This window comes from Trichosurus vulpecula, chromosome 4 (assembly GCF_011100635.1).
Source record: "Trichosurus vulpecula isolate mTriVul1 chromosome 4, mTriVul1.pri, whole genome shotgun sequence".
Classification (NCBI taxonomy): domain Eukaryota; kingdom Metazoa; phylum Chordata; class Mammalia; order Diprotodontia; family Phalangeridae; genus Trichosurus; species Trichosurus vulpecula.
Genome location: NC_050576.1, coordinates 74985569 through 75005171, shown reverse-complemented (window position 1 = coordinate 75005171; position 19603 = coordinate 74985569). Strand labels below are relative to the sequence as shown.

At 45.1% G+C, this 19603-nt stretch overlaps 1 protein-coding gene across 1 annotated transcript in view; it reads right to left on the bottom strand.

The window, feature by feature from the left end:
- Nucleotides 1-18971, bottom strand: part of LHX4 (LIM homeobox 4) — a 62631-nt gene extending 43660 nt beyond the window's left edge. Inside the window, exon 1 of the mRNA XM_036757954.1 lies at nt 18896-18971. Within this exon, the coding sequence (XP_036613849.1) occupies nt 18896-18971 (76 nt within the window). The remainder of the gene's footprint in view (nt 1-18895) is intronic.
- Nucleotides 18972-19603: the final 632 nt, after the last annotated feature.

Here is a 19603-nt window from a genome sequence, read left to right as displayed (position 1 = left end):
GCATTTAGTAAGTACTTGCTGTTTATCAAGCACTATATCCTGCTGGGGATACAAAGACAAAGCAGAAATAGCCCCTGCATTCTTACATTCTAGTGAGGGAGATCATATGTACCTAATAAGTTATGTGCATGATACATGCATTGCAGATGGAAGGTAACCTTGGATAAGGAGGTACTAATAGCTGGGGAGACCAGGAAAGGCTTGTTGAAGATGATACTTGACTTGAACCTTGAAGGAAGCCAAGGAAACCAAGACAAGGCAGTAAAGATTGGAGGGCGCTCTAGGTTTGAGGGACAATCAATGCAAAGGTGTGGGGGTGGGAAATGGAATATTGAATGTGAGGAATAATAAACAGGCTAAAATGCACCCTCAATTCAGTTAAAATGGGAAGGTGGTGACATAGATACTGGGATACCTCAAGGACACTGTTGGAGAGGTCACACAGGGAAAGAGCAGGACAAAAATGTGGCTGGAGAGGAGTTCACCGAGGTTGTGGCTACTGGGAGAGAAAACTGCTTTCTATTTTAATTCATTGTCCTTCCAGCTTTAATCTTCTATTATCTGATGACCTCTTAGAGATTTTGCTTTCAGGATCCACCATAGTATCTCTGCTACTGAAATCTAAAGCAGAGAATGAAGTCCCTCCACAAACAAAATTACACATGCGCACACGCACACAACATCTGTATATGTATTTGTATGTATGTATACATATATGTGAATATATACACATATATTCATGTAGTGCATATATATTCCTATATATGTATATATTTTTTCCTGAGAAGCCATTTTTAATAAAGTATCTTTTGCATTCATATCACCCTCATTTCCAGGCATCTCCTCCATTTCTCCCTGCCTTGCAAACTATTCATTATAGCAAAGAATGAAAAAGAGAAATGAAGTAACTCAGCAAAACTGATCAATGCATTTCCTGTGTCCAAACAGTATATGCAAAAGACCAAATCCATAGTCTCCCATCTCCACAAAGATGGGAGGGAAATATGTTTCATCAACTTTCCTACTGGGAGCACTTGAAAGCAGTAAGAAGTATATACTCCCATGGCTCCTCAAGCCTTCTCCCACCATCATCACCCCACCCCCACAGCCAGGGGCTTACACTAGAGACATTAGAATCTGCTGGAGCAGTATAAGTACAAATGCTGACTTGATATCCTCAGTAAGCTTGAGCCTCTGGATGAGACAGGGGTAACTAAAATTCTCCCTACGAGCACAGCCCTCCCCCAGATAGATGAATTAACTCTTTGGGGGCATCCCTGAGTGCCCTGGGAAGGGTAATTTACTAAATGGCCCCTCGGTGCCCTGGAAGAGTTAATTACTCACCCTGGTTCACCAGAGGAACAGGGCCACTCTCCCAACATAACTTTCTGACAAGGGAATACTAGAATCCAGCATATATACATATATAATTGTTGCTATTTTGCCTCTTCTCCAAGGGAGAGATTTAGTGATATTCCTCTTCGCATATACAAATGCATGGGGGTAAGTACCTAGGATGTATGCACATAAAATTTATTTCAAGGAAGGTATCTACCAGGAGTCTTAATATGATGAGTATTCAAGAGAGAATACATTAGTGCTAATGTATGCAGAGAATGTCCCCGTCAGGGGAGTTTTTAGAGGCCTGTACATGGAGAGCAACATAACATTAAGGGAGAGACACAAAAGCAGACAAACTGCAGCCCTATCCAGATGGAGAAGGGGGATGGTTCCTCCCAGGCTGGGCTTTAGGAATCAATGGCTCTCAAAATGGGGCCTTTAGACCTCACCCTCAGCCCTTCAAGTGGTCCTTAGAATGGTCCAAAATGCAAGTTAAAACCAAATGTGTGTTTGGGTCAGGGCTTTTTTAAAGTACATTTTAATCGATCTATCTATCCATCAACAAGCTTTTATTAAACACCTACTATGTGCTGGGCACTGTGCTAGGTTATGAGGATACAAAGATAATGGCTGAAACAATCCCTAGTTGGAAGGAGCTTATATTTCCCACTAAAGATTTGAAACGGAATTTTAAAATAGCATTATGTAAGGGGAAGTCATGAATTTCCTGTGGGAAGCTTTTCCTTATCTCCTTAGATGTTGGTGCTCTCTCCTGTCTCCTTAAATGATGACATATACATATATATACATATATATATATATACATATACATATATATATAATGTTACATATCTACATCTGTATATATCTATCCATCTATCTAGATGTTGTACCCATCCCTTGTTGTTGTTCAGTCATTTTTCAGTCATGTTTGACTCTTCATGACCCCATGTGAGGTTTTCTTGGCAAAGCCACTGGAGTGGTTTGCCATTTCCTTCTCCAGCTCATTTTACAGATGAGGAAACTGAGGCAAACAGGGTTAAGTGACTTGCCCAGGGTCACACAGCTAGGAAGTGTCTGAGGCCAGATTTTAGAAGCCTGTATATGGAGAGCAACATAACATTAAGGGGGAGACACAGAAGCAGACAAGCTGCAGCTCTACCCAGGTGGAGAAGGGGGGTTGGTCCCTCCCAGAAGATGAGTCTGTCAATCTATCCACCTCCCTACCCCCAACCCCATAGAGAATGTAAACCCTTGAGAGCAGGAAATGTTTTTGATTGTTTATCCTCAGTCCCCAGCACTCTGCCTGGCACACAGCACACCTTAAATATTTGGTGAATAGCAGTGGATCAGGGCAATACTGACTATTGCGTTATTGACATCACAATGTTGTTGCAGAAAGAGGGCTTTGTAAAGCTGCTGAGAGGCAGCCATGGAGGAGACCTGGGTTCCAGCCATCACCCCCCACATGTACACATGGACTAGCTGTGGGATCCTTAGCAACTCACTTAACTCTTCTGTTCCCCAGGCAGCTCCCTGAGACGAAAAGCTGCTGAGCAGGTGCCAACCTGCATCAGTGGGAGGGAGTCTTCTGCCCAACACCAATGACATGACAAATCTAAACAAGCAAAACACTTTAAAGCCTATACACAAGGTGTGCCCGAAGTCTTAAACTTTCTGCTCTAAGGTTTTTGGGGACTCCCTGTATGATGTATATCTCCATCACAGCAAGAAGCTGGTGAGATGGTTTGTCAGGGTGTCAAATTCAAATAGAAACAGGGACCGTGAAACCATTCATGAGGATCCTTTCAGGCTGCATATTGACTTAGTTTTAAAAGGCAATATTATCTATGTTTTATTGCCTTTTATTTCTTTTGTTAAATATTTCGCAATTATATTTTGATCTGGTTCCCATTCTACTCAGGAGTGTGGCAGATCATATGTGGCCCTGTACTGGAGACATCTCTGGTTTAAGCGATCCAAAGGACTTTTTACCCTCCCTGAAGTCATCTGCAGACTAAAAAGATGGAGGACCCCGTGCTGGATCTCTTCCCCTTGGCAAAGCATGTGAGGCAATGTCACAGTGCCCATGGGACAGCACCTCAGGGCCAGCCATTGATTCCAGCAGCCCAGCCTGGGAGGGACCACCCACCCTTCTCCACCTGGATAGAGCTGTAGCTCGTCTGCTTCTGTGTCTCTCCTTACTGTAATGTTACTCTCCATATATGGGCTTCTAAAAACTCCCAGGGCTAGGCTTTGAAGCAGAGAATTCTCTAGGTACAAGAACAAAGACTCAAACTGCCTTGGAAAAGCTCAGCAAGCCAAGCCTCACCTGCTCATTCTCCTCCATCCAATGGTTAAGGGTCGGGGGAAATATTTCACATCAGCTTTGGGACCAGAAGCCACCCTACAGGGGATTGGACCAACCTTCTCATTTTCTAGGTGAAACCAAGAGAGGTTATGACTTGCCCAGGGTCACATGGCCAGTCAGGTGGCATAGATCTCGCCCTGGAACTGGCTCTGAATGACTCCAAGACCAGTACACTAACCACTCCCCCAGCCTGCCTCTTCTGTGTATATCTGTGTAGGCAACTGACATGACTCTTCAAGCCACTATATACTTCAGGATGTAAAGCCCTGGATACGTGGTGGTTTATTGGATCATACAATCTGTTAAATTCTCAATGCAGATAACATGAACCTTAATTGTAGACCTGTAATAATTTCTTATTTTTTAATGGGTGCAGCCTTGATCTGGACAGGGCTCAATGAAGGCCCATCACCATAAATATTATACAATTTCTATGTGACAAGAATATTGCCACATATTGTTTTTTATTTAATTTTTTTTACTGGACCTGTTATTTCATTGGTATAGGGGATGCCTGATTAGAAACATCCTCTACTCTGCAATGTGTAGTCCTAGAGAGTGGCCTGAGACACTGAGAGGTGATGGCTTCTCACTACCCTTCCTTGGCCTACTTGGTCTTTGGTACCTCACAATGACAGTAGAGTCTTCGTGGGACTGTTCCCCAGGACCCGGGATGGTTTCTGCACTCCCACCTGCCTGTCAAAATCCTTAGCATCCTTCAAGTCTCAGGGTAGGGGTCACCTCCTATGGAAAGCCTATCCTTTCCTAACGTTTTCCATGTTTTATCCCCCTAGGAGAATAGATATGTATGTTCCTTCAGGGCAGGAGATGTTTTCCATTTTGTCTTTATATCCAAAGCTCCCAGTATGGTCAGAAGGGAAGGTAACACATTTATTAAGCACCTACTATGTGCTAAATACTTTTTTTAATGAATATTATCTCATCCTTAGCAAGGGCAGGAGCTGTTTTCTATTTTGTTTTTATGTCTGCAGCACCTAGTATCGTGGGAAGATGTACATACTTATTAAGCACCTGCTATGTGCCAAGCACTGTGCTAAGCTTTTTTTTTTTTACAAATATTATCTTGTTTAATCCCTACAACCACCCTAGGAAGTAAGAGCTATTATTATCCTCATTTTATAGTCAAAGAACTACAATGTTTCAGTGACTTGTCCAGGGTCACGCAGGGTCTTCCTATCTATGGTGCCCAGCTCTATCTACAGTGCCACTTAGCATCCTCTAGTGCTTTACCCATTGCTTTTTATTGGAGCTACAATTTCATTGGTGGTAGAAAGCTCCAGAGAGAAAACTCCCTCTTACCAATACCTTTTGACACTGGCTCTATGATTTAGGACCTTAGACAGATTCCTGGGGATACTGAGAAATTAAGCGCCTTGCCCAGGATCACAGAGCCAGTATAAGTGTGAGCTTGAACCTAGTCTTCCTGACTGGCTCTCTATTAGGCCATACTACCTTGCACATAGTAGGCTCTTCATAAATGCTTGTTGGATTGGATTGGATTGGATTAGAGTAGGTTGGATAGCATAGGCAGCCCTGTTGGGACTCTGTGAAGAACTTGGATGGCCTGTTTAGTTATTGGGAAGTGGGGGCGCTGATCATTTTACTTAAATTAATAGTGACTTTTAAAAGCCAGGTGGTGATGAAAACCCTTTGGAGATTCTATGGATTGTACTCTCCAGGCATAGAATGTAAGGTTCCATATTATACAGAACACGATGTCAAAAAAGGACCTAGCCAGCAGCTTTCTCCAGTCTGAATTGGCTTTGTGAGTTATTCAAGGAGAAGGTCCCTCCAAAGTGCCTAGTATAGTGCTCAGCATGAAGTAAGGGCCCAATCAGCCCATTAAAGTCAGTGTAAGAGGAAAATATAATGGAATCCAGGAAAGGTGAAGTTGGGGATGGAGCAAGGGAGGAAATACGAAGATTAGGAGAAAGAACATGAAGACTTTGGGGAAAATTGGGGAAAGACTGTGAAAAAGTCCAGAGGACTTTTTCAGGGTTTATTATTAGCAATATTACACATACATATATACATATACTCACACATACACATATATAATACTATATATTTTATTTTATATGCATAATAACATATGTGAACATATGTTGTTGAGTTGTTTCTGACTCTTCATGTCCCCATTTGGGGTTTTCTTAGCAAAGCTACTGGAGTGGTTTGCCATTTCCTTTTCCTCATTTTACAGATGAGGAAACTGAGGCAAACAGGGTTAAGTGATTTGCCCAGGATCACACAGGTAGTAAATATCTGAGGCTGGACTTAAACTCAGGTCTTCCGACTCCAGGCCTAGTGCTCTACCCACTGTGCCACCTAGCAGCCCACATATATGTGTGTATCTATCTAGATTTTATTATTTCCCCCCTGAATTTTCCAGTTTATTCCAAACTTTTACATCCCTAAATATACCTGATTTTATGAGCAAACCAGGTTGTATACAATACATTTTGAGCTTCTAAAGTGACTTTAGATCTGTAAAGGGGAACCCAAAATAGTACTGTGGCTTTGTACATAAGAGATACTCAATAAATGCTTCTTTCCTTCTTTCCTATTCACCTAATCTCCCCCTTTGGAAATCTGGGGCTCTCTTTAACTCTCCCTCACCTCCCACATCTCCAGAGCCTCTCAGATACATCCTTCTTCTCTATTCCTGCTCCCAGCACCCTGGAGAAACTCTTATTATCACCAGCCTGAACTATTGTAATAGCTTCCTCCTAGATGGTCCCATTTCCACACTCTCCCCTCTCCAACACTACTTGCATACCACTGTCAGACTGCTTCCCTTTACATAGACTTGGTCTTATCACTCTTCTGCTCAAAATTCTTCAATGGCTCCCTACTGCCTATGAAATAAAGCTCAAATTCTTTTGCCTGGCATTCAAAGCCCAATACAATCTGGCACCATGATAGTTTCCTAATCTTATCTAATGTTAAGATCCTGCAGCCAACCTGGACTCTTCACCATCCCCAGAAGTGCCCTGCATGCTCTCATCTCTGTGCCTTTGCTTATACTATTCTCAGCATCTCAGCATCACCATTGCTTCAAAGCCCAACTCAAATGCTATATCCTCAATGAAACCCTCAATGAAAGGGACCTTTCCTGCCTGGATCTCAAATAGAACTTTGTTTGATCTTCTCTTATGCCTTCATACATATTATTATGTGTAATGATTACTTGTGAGTGTGATATATCCTACTAGACTATAAGCTCTATGAAGGCAGGGACCTTGTTTTATCTAAATTTTGGCTGTCTCTGATACTTAGCACACTGCTCTTCACATATTAGGCATTCAGCAAATATTTGATGAATTAAATTAAATTAAATTGAAGGAGAATATCCTGTATCGAGGGGGGCAAAGTAGTCTCTTGTCATGTGACTCTTATTTAAGAAAAATATATCTTAGCAGTGTCTAATTAATCTTAACATTACACCAACAATTTGCCATAAGTGTCTAATCCCTGAACAAGGGGACAAACTCTCCCCCTCTATCTGTCAAACTCAGATCAACACTCATCACAATGCAGCTGGATACCTCTAAATTCTCCCTCCATTGAAACCTAGGAGCTTAATTGAATTTTCTTTGTTTTCTGCTGGAGAAAAAGAAACAATATTACATAATCCTTTTTCTCTGTTTAGAGCTTTTAACTCTTTCAACATGCTTTTCCCTTCCTCGATCTCATTTGATCCTTTTGACAATCCCGTGAGGCAGATAGTATTCCTGTTTGACAAATTAAAAAACTGAGTCACCAGAGTTGAGTGATTTGCCTAAGGATCATCCGGGTAGTTAGTGGAACAACCAGAACTTTAAATACCTCTCAACTGTTCTATGTTCTTTCTTACCACCTATCAGTCCCTGGCTCTGAACACATACCTGAGAAGCACCCTCCTACCGACTTTTCTTGTAAAAGTATCTTGGACACATTGTTCTCTACCTGTGCTGGAGATACAGCCCTTCCAGGAAGCTAGAGGTTTGTCCGGTTAATTCGCTTCACTTCAATTCAGTTCTCCAGATGCTTGTTAAGTGCTCCTCTGTCCAAGCAACCTAATGTTAAATCTACGTGGTATATGCCTAGACAGTGCTTAGACTGATCCTCTTACCTTGCTGCTAAATGAAAGGAGAAACCTCACAGGCCCTTTTGAAGTGTACTTGGAAATGTACACACTGGAATAAAATCCTCATTTCCTCCCTCTTACTCTTCCCTGATGCACATAAGGAAAATCTTAAATTTTAATTTTTTCTTAAATTTCAGTGGTTATTTCACACAGAGAAAGAAATAAATCAGCATCTTGGGTCATTGAGGAATGAGGAAAATAAAATTTGTGATATTAAGAAGCAGATTAGGAAAGTACTCTTGGTGGTAAATACATAGATTCATGCTAGGATGGTGATAGGGAAGGGAATGAATTCTAAAATGTATCTATGACCTCCCAGAAGATATTTCTGGGTAAGGTATCATTCTATGAATGAAGATATTCTGCAACATTCACACTGAAGAATTATAATCCTAGATGAAAAGTGACCAGGATGCATCTGGCCATAAGATGACTTAAAACTGGGGAAAAACAAAACAAAACTTGGCCATTCCATTGCCCCAAATCATATATTTTCATTTCCATTAAGGAACAGGAATTTCAAAAATTCCATTTTCAAATTCAGAGTTGCAGCCCTTCATCACCAATAAGAAACATACAATGTTTCTTAATACTACCAAACTTCCTTGCTTGCCTTTAATTAAGATTTTCTGCATATCTAGGATAAGTAATGGCCATAAGTCCCTATAGTTTCTGTACTCTTTTTAAGGTCCATTTCACTTCACAATAAGAACCAAGTTTATAAGGAGTTTATACATCCATTTCCCTATCAGAGACATTACATTATTTATTCTGAAACATCTAGGATTTGGTTTTTTCTCCTCCCCATTTTACACTCTTCCTTCCTCCCCCCCCCATTTTAAGTTGGTTTATCTTGAAGAAGCAGTAACACAACCTCTCAAGATGCTCATAATAAGCTGATTGTTTGGTTTCAGAAAGGGCAAGACACCATTTCCTGGAATAATAGTGAAGAAAAAAATTATCCCAACCCCAAATTGGTATACATTTGTTTTTAAGAACAGAATATTGTATGCATAAATACATACACATGTAAAATACTTATATACACAACGTACTGCTAAATTTCTGTGCTTTTTTTTCCTTTAAAAAAATGACTGCCCTACAGGTGGGGGGGACATGTAAAAAACCTTCTCTTACCATGGTCAACCACCACCTAACACAATGCCCTGGACTCCCTGCTGCATATTGTCTTTACTGCCATCACTCCTTCTGATACTGATCTCTGTGTGATCATGCAGAAGATTTGAACTGCTCTGGAAAGCATACACATACAAAGGACACTTTTGAAAATATCAAATTCAGAGGCATACCTCAAAGGACTTTCCTTAATATGATAGTGGGTTGTGGCTTAGAAGGGTTTCCCTGGCCATAAAAATTCACTGTGTGAGCATCTCTCCAAAGGTCCAATTTTTTATATTCTCAGTTAAAAAAAAAACTGAAAATCACATTAAATGCACCTATAATGTAGCTCTTCAAATGCTTTGGGCCAATTCTCAATTTCTACTTTACTAAGAATATATAATTCTACTAAGAATATAATAATGGATTACTCCAGTTAATTTCTATTTTATTTTCATTTTTGTTTTTATATTATATTTGTTTTCCTCTTTTTCTCACCATTCAAACCGTCCCTTATAACAAAGATTTAAAAATGAGGAGGAAATAGTAGTTTGACCAAACTAACCAATATATGAACAAGCACCATTCCACCCAGAATCTCCCACCTCTTCAGTAAAAGGAGGATTTTAAATTTTCTCTATTCTTCCCTAGTGCCAACCTTGGATACCAGTTTATTTTTCCTCCCTCCATTTTAAAGTAATATTCCACATAAATAAAACTTTTGGTTAAGATGGCTGCAGGTTTTGTCTCTATTAGGTTATCTTCAGAACCAATTCCTTTAAAATTCCCTTGCATTATGATTAAAGTGAATTGGGCTTTCTGGAACCATACTGACTAGACAACGAGAGAAAGAGATTTGAACAAAGATATACCAAAATAACTAGGGAGGTAGAACCATTTCATGAACCCAATCTCTAGTGTAGTTAGATCAAGGAACATTTGTCAATTTTAATAGGCAATCTACAATCAATTTCACTATTGACCACTCAATCCATCTCCATCTCCTCCTCCTCTTAAAAGAACATTTCATAAAATGTCATTTTGCATTCCAGATCTGGATCAGGGCACCCATAAATGAGCTGAGGTGAAAAACACAACTTTATATTTGAGCGTTTTTTAAGCTAGTCTCTAGTGTTAGAAACAATAAACTCCAAGGAGTTTCTCTCTCCAGAAGGCTACTGATGGTACTGACCACCTGTGCCTCATTCTCAAGGCTCCTAAAAGCACATTCCAAAGAGTATATGATATAGTCTAGGAAGACCATAAAGCACCCTAACACACATGGTCACCCATAATGAAATCCCATTACAATGAAAAAAAAATCTTGTGGAAAAACCAATTTTCCTTCCCAGCTGAGTTTTCACTAGACTGAGAATGACAAAGTGCAAATTTTAATACACAGAACCAGACCTTTTTGAAGACATTCATGCTACCTAAATTGGAATCTGCCTGTATCTCCATTTGCTAAATCCAGAAGTTTTAGCCAGTCAAGGGGATAGTCGGTATGCACATTTTTGATCGTGTTTATCCCGCAAAGAAGGCAGGAAGAGAGTGGGACTTCTATGGTAATGAGAACAGTAACTCATACTAATACAAATAAATTCTAGAATTCTCTGAACACCTAAAGCACAGTCTCCTAACCCACTTCAGTCAGCATAAAACATTCTCAGGTGGTGGAATCCTCAAAGCACCTTGAACCTGGACAGGGGAGAGGAAAGGGAGGGCTTTCAAATCTTGAATACAGAGAATGTCCAAAAACGAGGTCATCTTTCTCAGCTAGACTGATACCTAGTCAGCGGCCAGCCTGAATACTGACAAATATTCCAGCAATGGAAGGAGATAGATAACAGCTTGTCCTCGCCCCTCTCCAGCCCACCCCCCAGAAAGCATGCTACAGTTTCCACAAGGTAATAGATACATTTTAGTGGCTCACTTGTCCATTCTCCACCAGAAGCACTATTCCAGAAAATTTCTTAAAATACTTAAAAAACCACCACCAACAACAAAACTATTTAACTCTGAATTCTCATTCCTCCTGTATCTGTTCCTTGCAAGAAAGTAGGTAAGGCGGAGAACTCTCCTGACGGTGGTTTTCCTAGGTCAGGTCTGCTTTCACCGAGCTAGCTATCATGGGTGCTAAATGATCATCAGACAATGGTTAGCATAGAGCTGGGGCGCTGCTCTGTGTTAGAGTCTAAGACAAATGGCTAAAGCAGCAGAGGCATTTTAATACTTTACATCCTGTGGGTCAAATAAGGTTTGACAACAATGGCTCCAAATAAGGTTGGTTCAAAATAGGGTGAAAAAATACACTCGGTCATCCTTGCTTTGACTTTGTGGTGGCAAAACAACTGCTTGGGCTGATTTTTTTTAACCCCAGAATTGACTGGATTCTTGGGGGGGGGCACTGGATCGGTCGGATGTTTTTGCAGTAGTGTGCACAGACTTTAAGTATTTGAACGTCTTTAGGACTGGTGTACTGCTCTAGACCTACATTTGCTGATGTTTCCATTCGGTCTTCCTTGATTTTTGAGTCTACACAGAGTAGCCCTTATCATCTCCAATGTACTTTTCTTTATAGACTTATTGCTTCTAGGCGTATCCTGCTGAGTTCTGCTGAAGAATTCCTCTCCTTCCTGGAGAGACTCACTATTTAGACCCTTTAAGACAGCTATCCCAGCCTCTTTAAAATTCTCGCGTCCTGGAGAGAGTCAATAGATCATTGCGTCAGAATAAAGTTCACATATTAGGCTTAATATCGTTACTACAGTTGTCTTCCGTGCACAAAACGACCTGCATTGTGTCGTTTCTTTTCCTGGCCCACATTTATGTCTTGCCTGTCTAATTTACATGATCAGCACCTTGGGTAGGGACCTTGTCTAATTCTGTCCTAAACCTGCCACATTATTAGCACTCTCGGTAAGGTCTGAATAATAACTACGATAATCGCATAACCACCGTTTAATGGAGCGGCTAGTCAATACGATGATGATAGTATAGAGTGCAGTTGGCTCTAGAGAAACAGACTGAGTTGCTTTTCAGGTCTGCTGGGGAAGGGACTTGGGGATACAAAGGTGGACGGGGGTGGAGGGAGAGAACCCACTTGTAAATGCTTAAAAGTCTAGGAATGCCGGAGCCACTAATGTCCCGGTCCTGTTTCGTCCTTGAGTAAGGCTTGACCTAAAATCTGGGGAGCATCAGGGCAGGTGGAGGGGGGTGCGGGGCGGGGTTGGAGGCTAGCATAATTGATGATCGGGGGGAAAGATCCTCACCGCCTGGGGGTGAGGGGTGAGGGGTGGGCTCTGAAAGACAGGGTTGCCGCGGGCGCTGGACAGATACTTTCCTCGTCTTACAACCTGCAACCTCTGCCCTTGCCGGCGGTACCCACTTCACAGCACTAAAGTAGTTTCTCCAAAGGGCAGTCTTTTTTTCGGCTCTTTCGAGGGGGGAGGGGGTGAGAAGGTGAGATGATAGGGCGGTGGCTCCTTTTGGGCAACTACAAAATCCGAGATTTTGTTGACGCACTCCAGCACTCTGGGGGCCGGCCCCAGCTCTGCAGCGGAATTTGGAAACAAGGGAACCGATCTATAGGATGTCTCAAGAAGGAGACGGTGGTTTTCTGCGCGCCACAACTCTCCCCCCTCATCGAAAGAAGCACAAAGGCAAATCCACTCGGGATCAGACCAAACGCTCCACCGAGGAGAGCGCCAAGCGCTCTAAAAGTGGCACCTCTTTCTGTTCACCCTGCACGGTACAGTCACCCAGTCAGCTGCGAAGGTGGCCTTGCTCCGCCTCCTTCCGCCCTCTCCTAGTCTCCGCCTAGACCTCAGCAATAGTCCCTGGGGTCACCGGGAGGTCACAAGGGGCTTGGCCTCCGAGGCCATAGGGCACTACTCCTTCTCCGCCAGTAGTTGCAGGGAAAAGCCGGGTTTCTCCTAAGCAGACCCCCCCCCCAAGCCCCGAGAGCTAATGTCGGGGCTCAGACTGCCTGCAAGGTAGGGACTAACTCTTCACCTGTGCCTTCACATACCTATTGGTGAAAGTCCCCCTAAACCCTGAGTCCTCAGCAAACACCACAACGCAACTAACCCCATTCAGTAACCTACTAGGATAGGATTTCCAGCTCTCCAGCTGATCGTAAAGGTTAAGCACCGCGCTACATCGGCATACTAGGATTTTCAGAGGCCAGAGCCCTCAGGTCCCCCGACGTGCGCCCGGGGTCCCTCTCAGTCCCCCTCCTCAACCCTGAGCTCCCCTCTGTCTACGCCACGGCGACCTGGGGTCCAGAACCAGCCAGCGAGGCTCAAGCTCTAGAAAAGCTTCCGCCCCAGAGACCACACGCCTGGGCTTCAGAAAAGTTAGGATCCAAGTCCTGACCCCGGATGGCGCGAACGCAGCTAGATTTTCCAGGTCAGACAGACACAGGTAGTGGTTCAGGCTATTTTTATATTGGCCAGGGGGAGGGGGAGGGTTGCTTTAGTAAGAACTTCATACATGACTGTTGACTGGTTGGCAAGCAGGGTCGCTGACCGTAGATTTCTTTGACTTGGGGTTAGGGTTTGGTTTGATTTTCACTGTAAAGAAATTCAGACATCTGTTTCCGTCCTCCACCTCGAACCTCCAGAAGAAGGAAAAGAGAAGAGACAGACCCTAGAGACTATTTTCCTCTAAACACATAAGAAATGATTCAGGGGAGATTGTAAATGATGTCCATTCATCAACAGTTCAGGGAAGGGGGTGGGGGTGAAGAAGAGACAAAGATTTATAGCGACAATACCCTTGAGGGACAGAAGGGGGGTTGCCTTAGATGGGGCCAAGTCTCAAAGACCTGGGGCAGAGAATCGTTTCCCGGTGGAGGAGGCCATGCGCCCTTTTCCCTCTCCTCCCCTGACCCAGATCCGATTAAAAATCAAATCACATTTATGCTTTCCACATGATGTTAATTTTTGGAACGGCTTCGGTTCTTCAGGAGATTGTGCGGCGGGGAGGGGGTTCAAAAGAGAAAAAGGTGAAATGAGATATGGAAGAAGGATCACCCCTACTCAGATCCCCAACCTGTCTGTCCCCCTTCCATTCCTAACACACAGAAACATCAGATGGTAGAAATGAAAAACCTTAAGAAGAGGCCCCCTTGAGAAGATGTACTTTCTTATGTCTCTTTATTTCCAGTTGTAACCGGAAGAGGGGAGAAGGAATCCAAATTTCCCCTCTCCAGACTATTACTGGAGGGGGAGTCAATAAACCATACCCCTCCCTTTTCCCACAGTCTTCCATTCTCCCTAGACCTTTCGGGCCAAGTGGGAGGAAATAAACAGGAATCAAATACACATGTGTGGTATCTGTGGATGTCTTGGTGGGGACCAGAGAGCTTAGGAATCTAGTGAGGTACTGGAAAGTCAGTGAGGTAAGAATACGGAAAAGGCTCTGCTTGTCTGCTTCCCAAGTGTGAGGAAAGAAAAGGATGATCGACTTGCCAGTACCACATCCCGATCATCTCTGTCCCAAAAGAAGGATCCCCTGCACTGACCAGACTTTCCTCAGAGCCCCAGAGGAACCTGGTGTGTGAGCTAAAACAACTTATTTCAGAGCCAAAATGGACAGGCAAACATTCCTCTTAGCAAGCAGCGAATAATTCATTGGGAATAAGGATTGAGGGGGAGGACGGAAAGGGGTAACAATTAGACACAAAGATAAGTAACCTGCAATGTTCCAACACACTGATAAGAGAGAGTCAAAACCTCAATCATCCTGTTATTCGAAGTAGGAGTAACGTCGGGTCCGACCATTCTAGCGAAGGTCGGATCAGCCTCTTTCTCTACAAGACAGACCTTCAATCCTACAAAAGGGGTACGCCAAGTAACCCTAAGTAAAGGAGAGAATGGGTTCCCCAAACCATAGGATAATAGATTTAGAGCTGAAAGGGATGTTAGACGTTAACTCCAGAAGTAACTTGCTGCTTACACTAGTTCTTACAAAAACACCATTTAAAAAGTTAAAAGTAGTTGAACTGGGACCTCGAGGGAACCTAGCCCTGGAGTTAGATGGGCGTAAAGGCAGGTGGAATTTATAAGAAAAAGGGGAATTCATCCCCTCCCCACCGAAAGTCTTGCTCACCACAACGACCCGCTTGTCCAGCGACTGAACGTTTCAGACCCTCTATAAAACCCCCGAGCCAGGGCTCTTTGGTTGGGTGTGACGGGACGGGGGGATGGTAGGGCAGGTCAGGGACCAAGGGAGTCCCAGGGACCTTTGCTTTTCTCTGAGATGAATTCAAGCGCGCTTGCCTATGGAATTGCGCAAAAAAGGGCTCTAGGGAAGCTAAGGGATAGTGAGAACAGAGAGAAAGCAGCCCTTGGCGCCACCTTTCCCAAATGACTACCAGTTACCAGACGGCGGTTTCGACCATGAGGTTTAGCCACCCAGCCCACTCCCCAGAAAGACGCTCCCAGACATAGTGCTAAGACCAGGAACCCGAGGGATCCGACGACCTGAGTGCGTGAAGAGCAGTTTTCCCTCGTTGCGCTCTGCCATGGGCGGCGGGAGCACAGACTGGAGCCTGTGGCTGAGGGTAGCGGGAGACCTAAAGGGTGGCAAAGAGTACTAGAGCGACTGGAAGACAGACAGTGGGGAAATGAGGAAGCTGCAACCACTTTACTATGCAAAACCTGCGAGGGGGCCGTGAAGACACCGAGCTTTGCAAGATGAGGAAACTGGCCTTTTGTGAAGGCTCTTTCTTCGCTGAAGAACTGGTCGGGTCTCTGCAGTCCAGGCAGGAGAAAAAGGGGAGATAGGAACATATAAGGTGGAAAAAAGACGGACAAAGATAAATTGTTATTCATTGAACTCAAAAACTTTTCCAAAAGGAGAAACAAGTGAAGTTCCGACTCCCGCCGAAACAACCTGGTTTAATCAACCCTCTCCACCAAGAGATAGCCCCGGCGGTTCAGGACCAGTTTGGTTCCCAACCCTCAAACCGCTCCCCCATTTCCCCTTCCTTGCACCTGGCAAACGGAGCTGTCTCCCTTGGGTCCCGGGATTGAACACTCCTCATCTTCCCCCACCCCCTTCTCGCCTATCCTCCGAAATCCTCAAATACTAGGGAGTTGTCTTAAAGCTAAGTGGAAACTGTCAGAAATGATAGAACAGAATTCTCCCGCTCCGCCCCCCCACCCCAACACCACGTAATGAGTTAGCAGTGTCACCAAGGGGAAAGGAGATGTGCGGATAGGGGTGCAGAGGGAAGAAAAAAGCCTGACATTTGAGGTCCTAAATGATCCATTTCGGCACGACCTGGCCTTCCCCTTGCCCCTTCCACGCCCACCCCGCTTCTGCCTGAAGGCTGCAAAGCTGGGATGAAAGACTAGATGAAAACGCGATAGCTTTATCTATGGGGCGCGGGGCAAGGGTGGGGGGCTGAAAACTGGACGAAAGATAACAAGGAGGACTCCTTCCCTAACACTAAGGACAAGCAGTAAAAGCTGCACAGAGAGGTTGACCGACAGATATCAAATAGGACACACTTCTTTGGCCCAGTAGCCCCCGGGCAATTGAGCCTCGAAGGTGTGAAGACAGAAGTTTCTTTCTCTCTGGCTCTAAACGCCTCCACCTACCCACCCTGACTTCCCACCTTTCAAATAGCATGGGAATCGAAGTTAGTATCTCACAGTGCGTTCCGAGAGCTTTAGGTAACCAGAATCCCACCACAACTGGGATTCCCGGACTGCGGACTGAGAGAGGAAACCTACTGAGTATCTAAAAATACACGAAATCCAGACACATTCAAGCACACACAACTTGTGGACACAAGACCCCAGCCACCCGCACCACCACCACCTCCACCACCATGTACACACCCACCCACGCACGCACACACCAGCGGACAACACACGCACTAAAACACAGTCGGCAAGGACAAAGATCCCCTCCCCAAACACCCTCATGCCGAGAAATCGTAAAGATCTGAACTCCAAACACTTGGAGGGAGAGTGAAGGGGATGGGAAATGGGGGAGGCGGGGCGGGGAGGCTGAGGAAGAAGCAGAAGGATGAGAGTGGAGAGTGAAAGAAAGCAAGCTGGCAATTTCAGCATATATACTTCTGGCCAAAAGGAAACTCCTAAAGGTGAGACAGAAGAGGTGTTTGCCGATAGTTGCCTACTAGAAGGAAGACCAATAATAGCTGCTATCAGCAGTAAAGGAATAGTAAAGGAATAGCAATTTCTTCTTTCTTTTCCTTCTTTCTTTCCTTCTTTCTTTCTCTCTCTCTCTTTCTTTCTTTCTTTCCTTCTTTCTTTCTTCCCTTAAACACCAAGATCCTCTCTCCCTACTCTTCAAAAACTCCGGAGAAAGGGGCGAAAGCAGACTCCCTCATTGGCAAAGTGTGTCCGCAAGCTAACTCTCCTCCGTGCAGAAGCCCTAACTAGACCCAAACATAGACCCAAAGAGGTTACACGTGGCAGGTGCAAGTCCTGAGTGGCAGGTAAAGAAGACAGGTCGGTTGGCGGACTGGTCCTTAGCTAAAATAAACCGCGAGAGAGTAGGCGACATTGATGTATATCTCGCGGGCATAAGCACAGTTCTGTAGCGAGAGAAGCCATTTGTCTCTCTGCACAGACGTGTAAGCGACCTGTGTGTGAACCTCACCTAGAGAACGTTTATACTGCATCAACAAAACGTGGGAGAGGGAAGTCAGCTTCGCCCTGGCGCGCGGTTACAGACCCCCAATTATCCGTCCAGGCACTTTCGGTGTCGGAGTGTCAGCCCCCGGGAACCTCATTATGCATATACTTTTGAGTACAGACAGAGACAAATAAATACAGAGCTTCAGCGACAAGTATAAGCTCGTAAGAAACATAGACTACATCAGGTTAATCCTCTAAACTAATGTATATATCTCTGTGCGACCTATCTCTCAAAGCTTGGTCCAGTAGGAAAAGAGCTGGACAGAGTCAGGAGACCTAGATTAGAATTTTGGCTCGGCTACTTAATACTTGTGTGACCTTGGGCAAAACACTCCGCCTCTGGGCCTCAGTTTCTTCATCTGTAAAATGAGTAGGTTGGACTAGATGGTCTCTAAGGTCCCTTCCAGACCTAGATCCTTCGAGATCTAACTAGATCTAACGTTCCTGTGCTCACAGGCAGAAGCCCTAACTCGCAACTTCATGCTTCAGACTCTCCCTCCCCCGCATTCCTTGGTGGGTAGGAATGTGACTGACAGATTCCCTAACGCTGAGGAGTCTCCAGCGGCTCAGGCTGCAGGCATCGCAGCAAAAGAGTCCGAGAGAGATCGCCTTCTGCTCCCGAGCCCCTGCCTGGGACCCATCCCGGGGCCAGCCCCCAGCCTCCCCAGAGGGCCGCGGGAACCTCTTGGGAGTTGCGCTGGGAGGAGAGGAGGAAGGAAGTCTTCCAACTTCTTGCCAGTCGGGGTGAAGTTGCACAAACTGGGTACCGGGAGCTCCGCATCTCGCCTCTTTGGGGGAGATACAAGGCGAAGGCATTCTTCTCCCCCCCCCACCCTTGGCCTTGTTTGGCTCTCCCTCACCAGGTCTCCCCAAAGAGCACCCTCTCCACTGGCCTCTGAAAAGCTGCGAGCTGGCTGGGATTCCACCGCCTGTCCCTAGCTCAGACCAAGGACAGAGCTTTCTTGTTTGGCCTCTAGCTCCCAAAGCCCGAGGGAAGGACCCCTCACCCCACTTTCCCCCATCTGCCACTTCCCCTCTATAATATCAGCCCCAGACTCCTCCCTCTCTCCATTCTGCCTCAACCTTCCCCAACCCTTAGCTCCCACCCGGATCCCTCCATCCCAAGCTCCTCTCATAGCCGTGGCTGCTCGTTACCATCTCTGCACCATGCAGCCTCCGAGGCTGCCAGCTTTCTTTATTATTAAATCAATGAGGGGAGAAAAGGGGGGGTTGTCTTACGTTGCATCGGTACACCGAGGATGTCCGGGAGCCCCTTGACAGACCCTTCCGTGGTGACGGTCGAGCTCTGCATCATCCTGGGCAGAGGTGGGAAATAGCTGTCTACGGAAATCTCCCTCCCCTCTCTCACTCTCTCTCTGACTAGATTCAGAAATTTCAAAATTAAAAAAAAAAAAGAAAAGATAAACCGCAAACGAAATAAGCAAAGTCACAATCAAAAGCCGGTCTCTTCACCCCTCCAGGAGGACTTGTAGGCTGGCACTTCCCCCTACCCCCCCTTCCACCCTTTAGACTGTTTTCAAATCCCTTTGATCCTGCTCTCCCGGGTTAGTGTGTATCCCGGGTTAAGGCGACGCTGTTGCTGCAGCTCTGGCTCTTTTTTTCCCTCCCCCTCCTTCTTCTTTCCTCCCTCCTCCTTCTTCCCCCTTCCTCTCTCCCTCCCCCCTCCTCCTTCTCCACTCCCTCCATCTCCCGCCTCCCCTCCCCTCCTTTTCCCAGCTCAGCTGCTGGTCCCTAGAGGCAGTTTTGATTCATTCACACTGCAGGAGTCGGCGTGACGTAGATTTCCGCAGGGAGGCCCCGCCCTTCAGCCAATCCCCTTACATCATGTGGGCAACCTGAGGCCGAGAAAGAAAGTCCGAAGGGACCCAGGTAAACCAGGCCGAGGCTGGGGCTCGGGCTAGGGCGGGGCCTCTGGGGCTTCGAGGG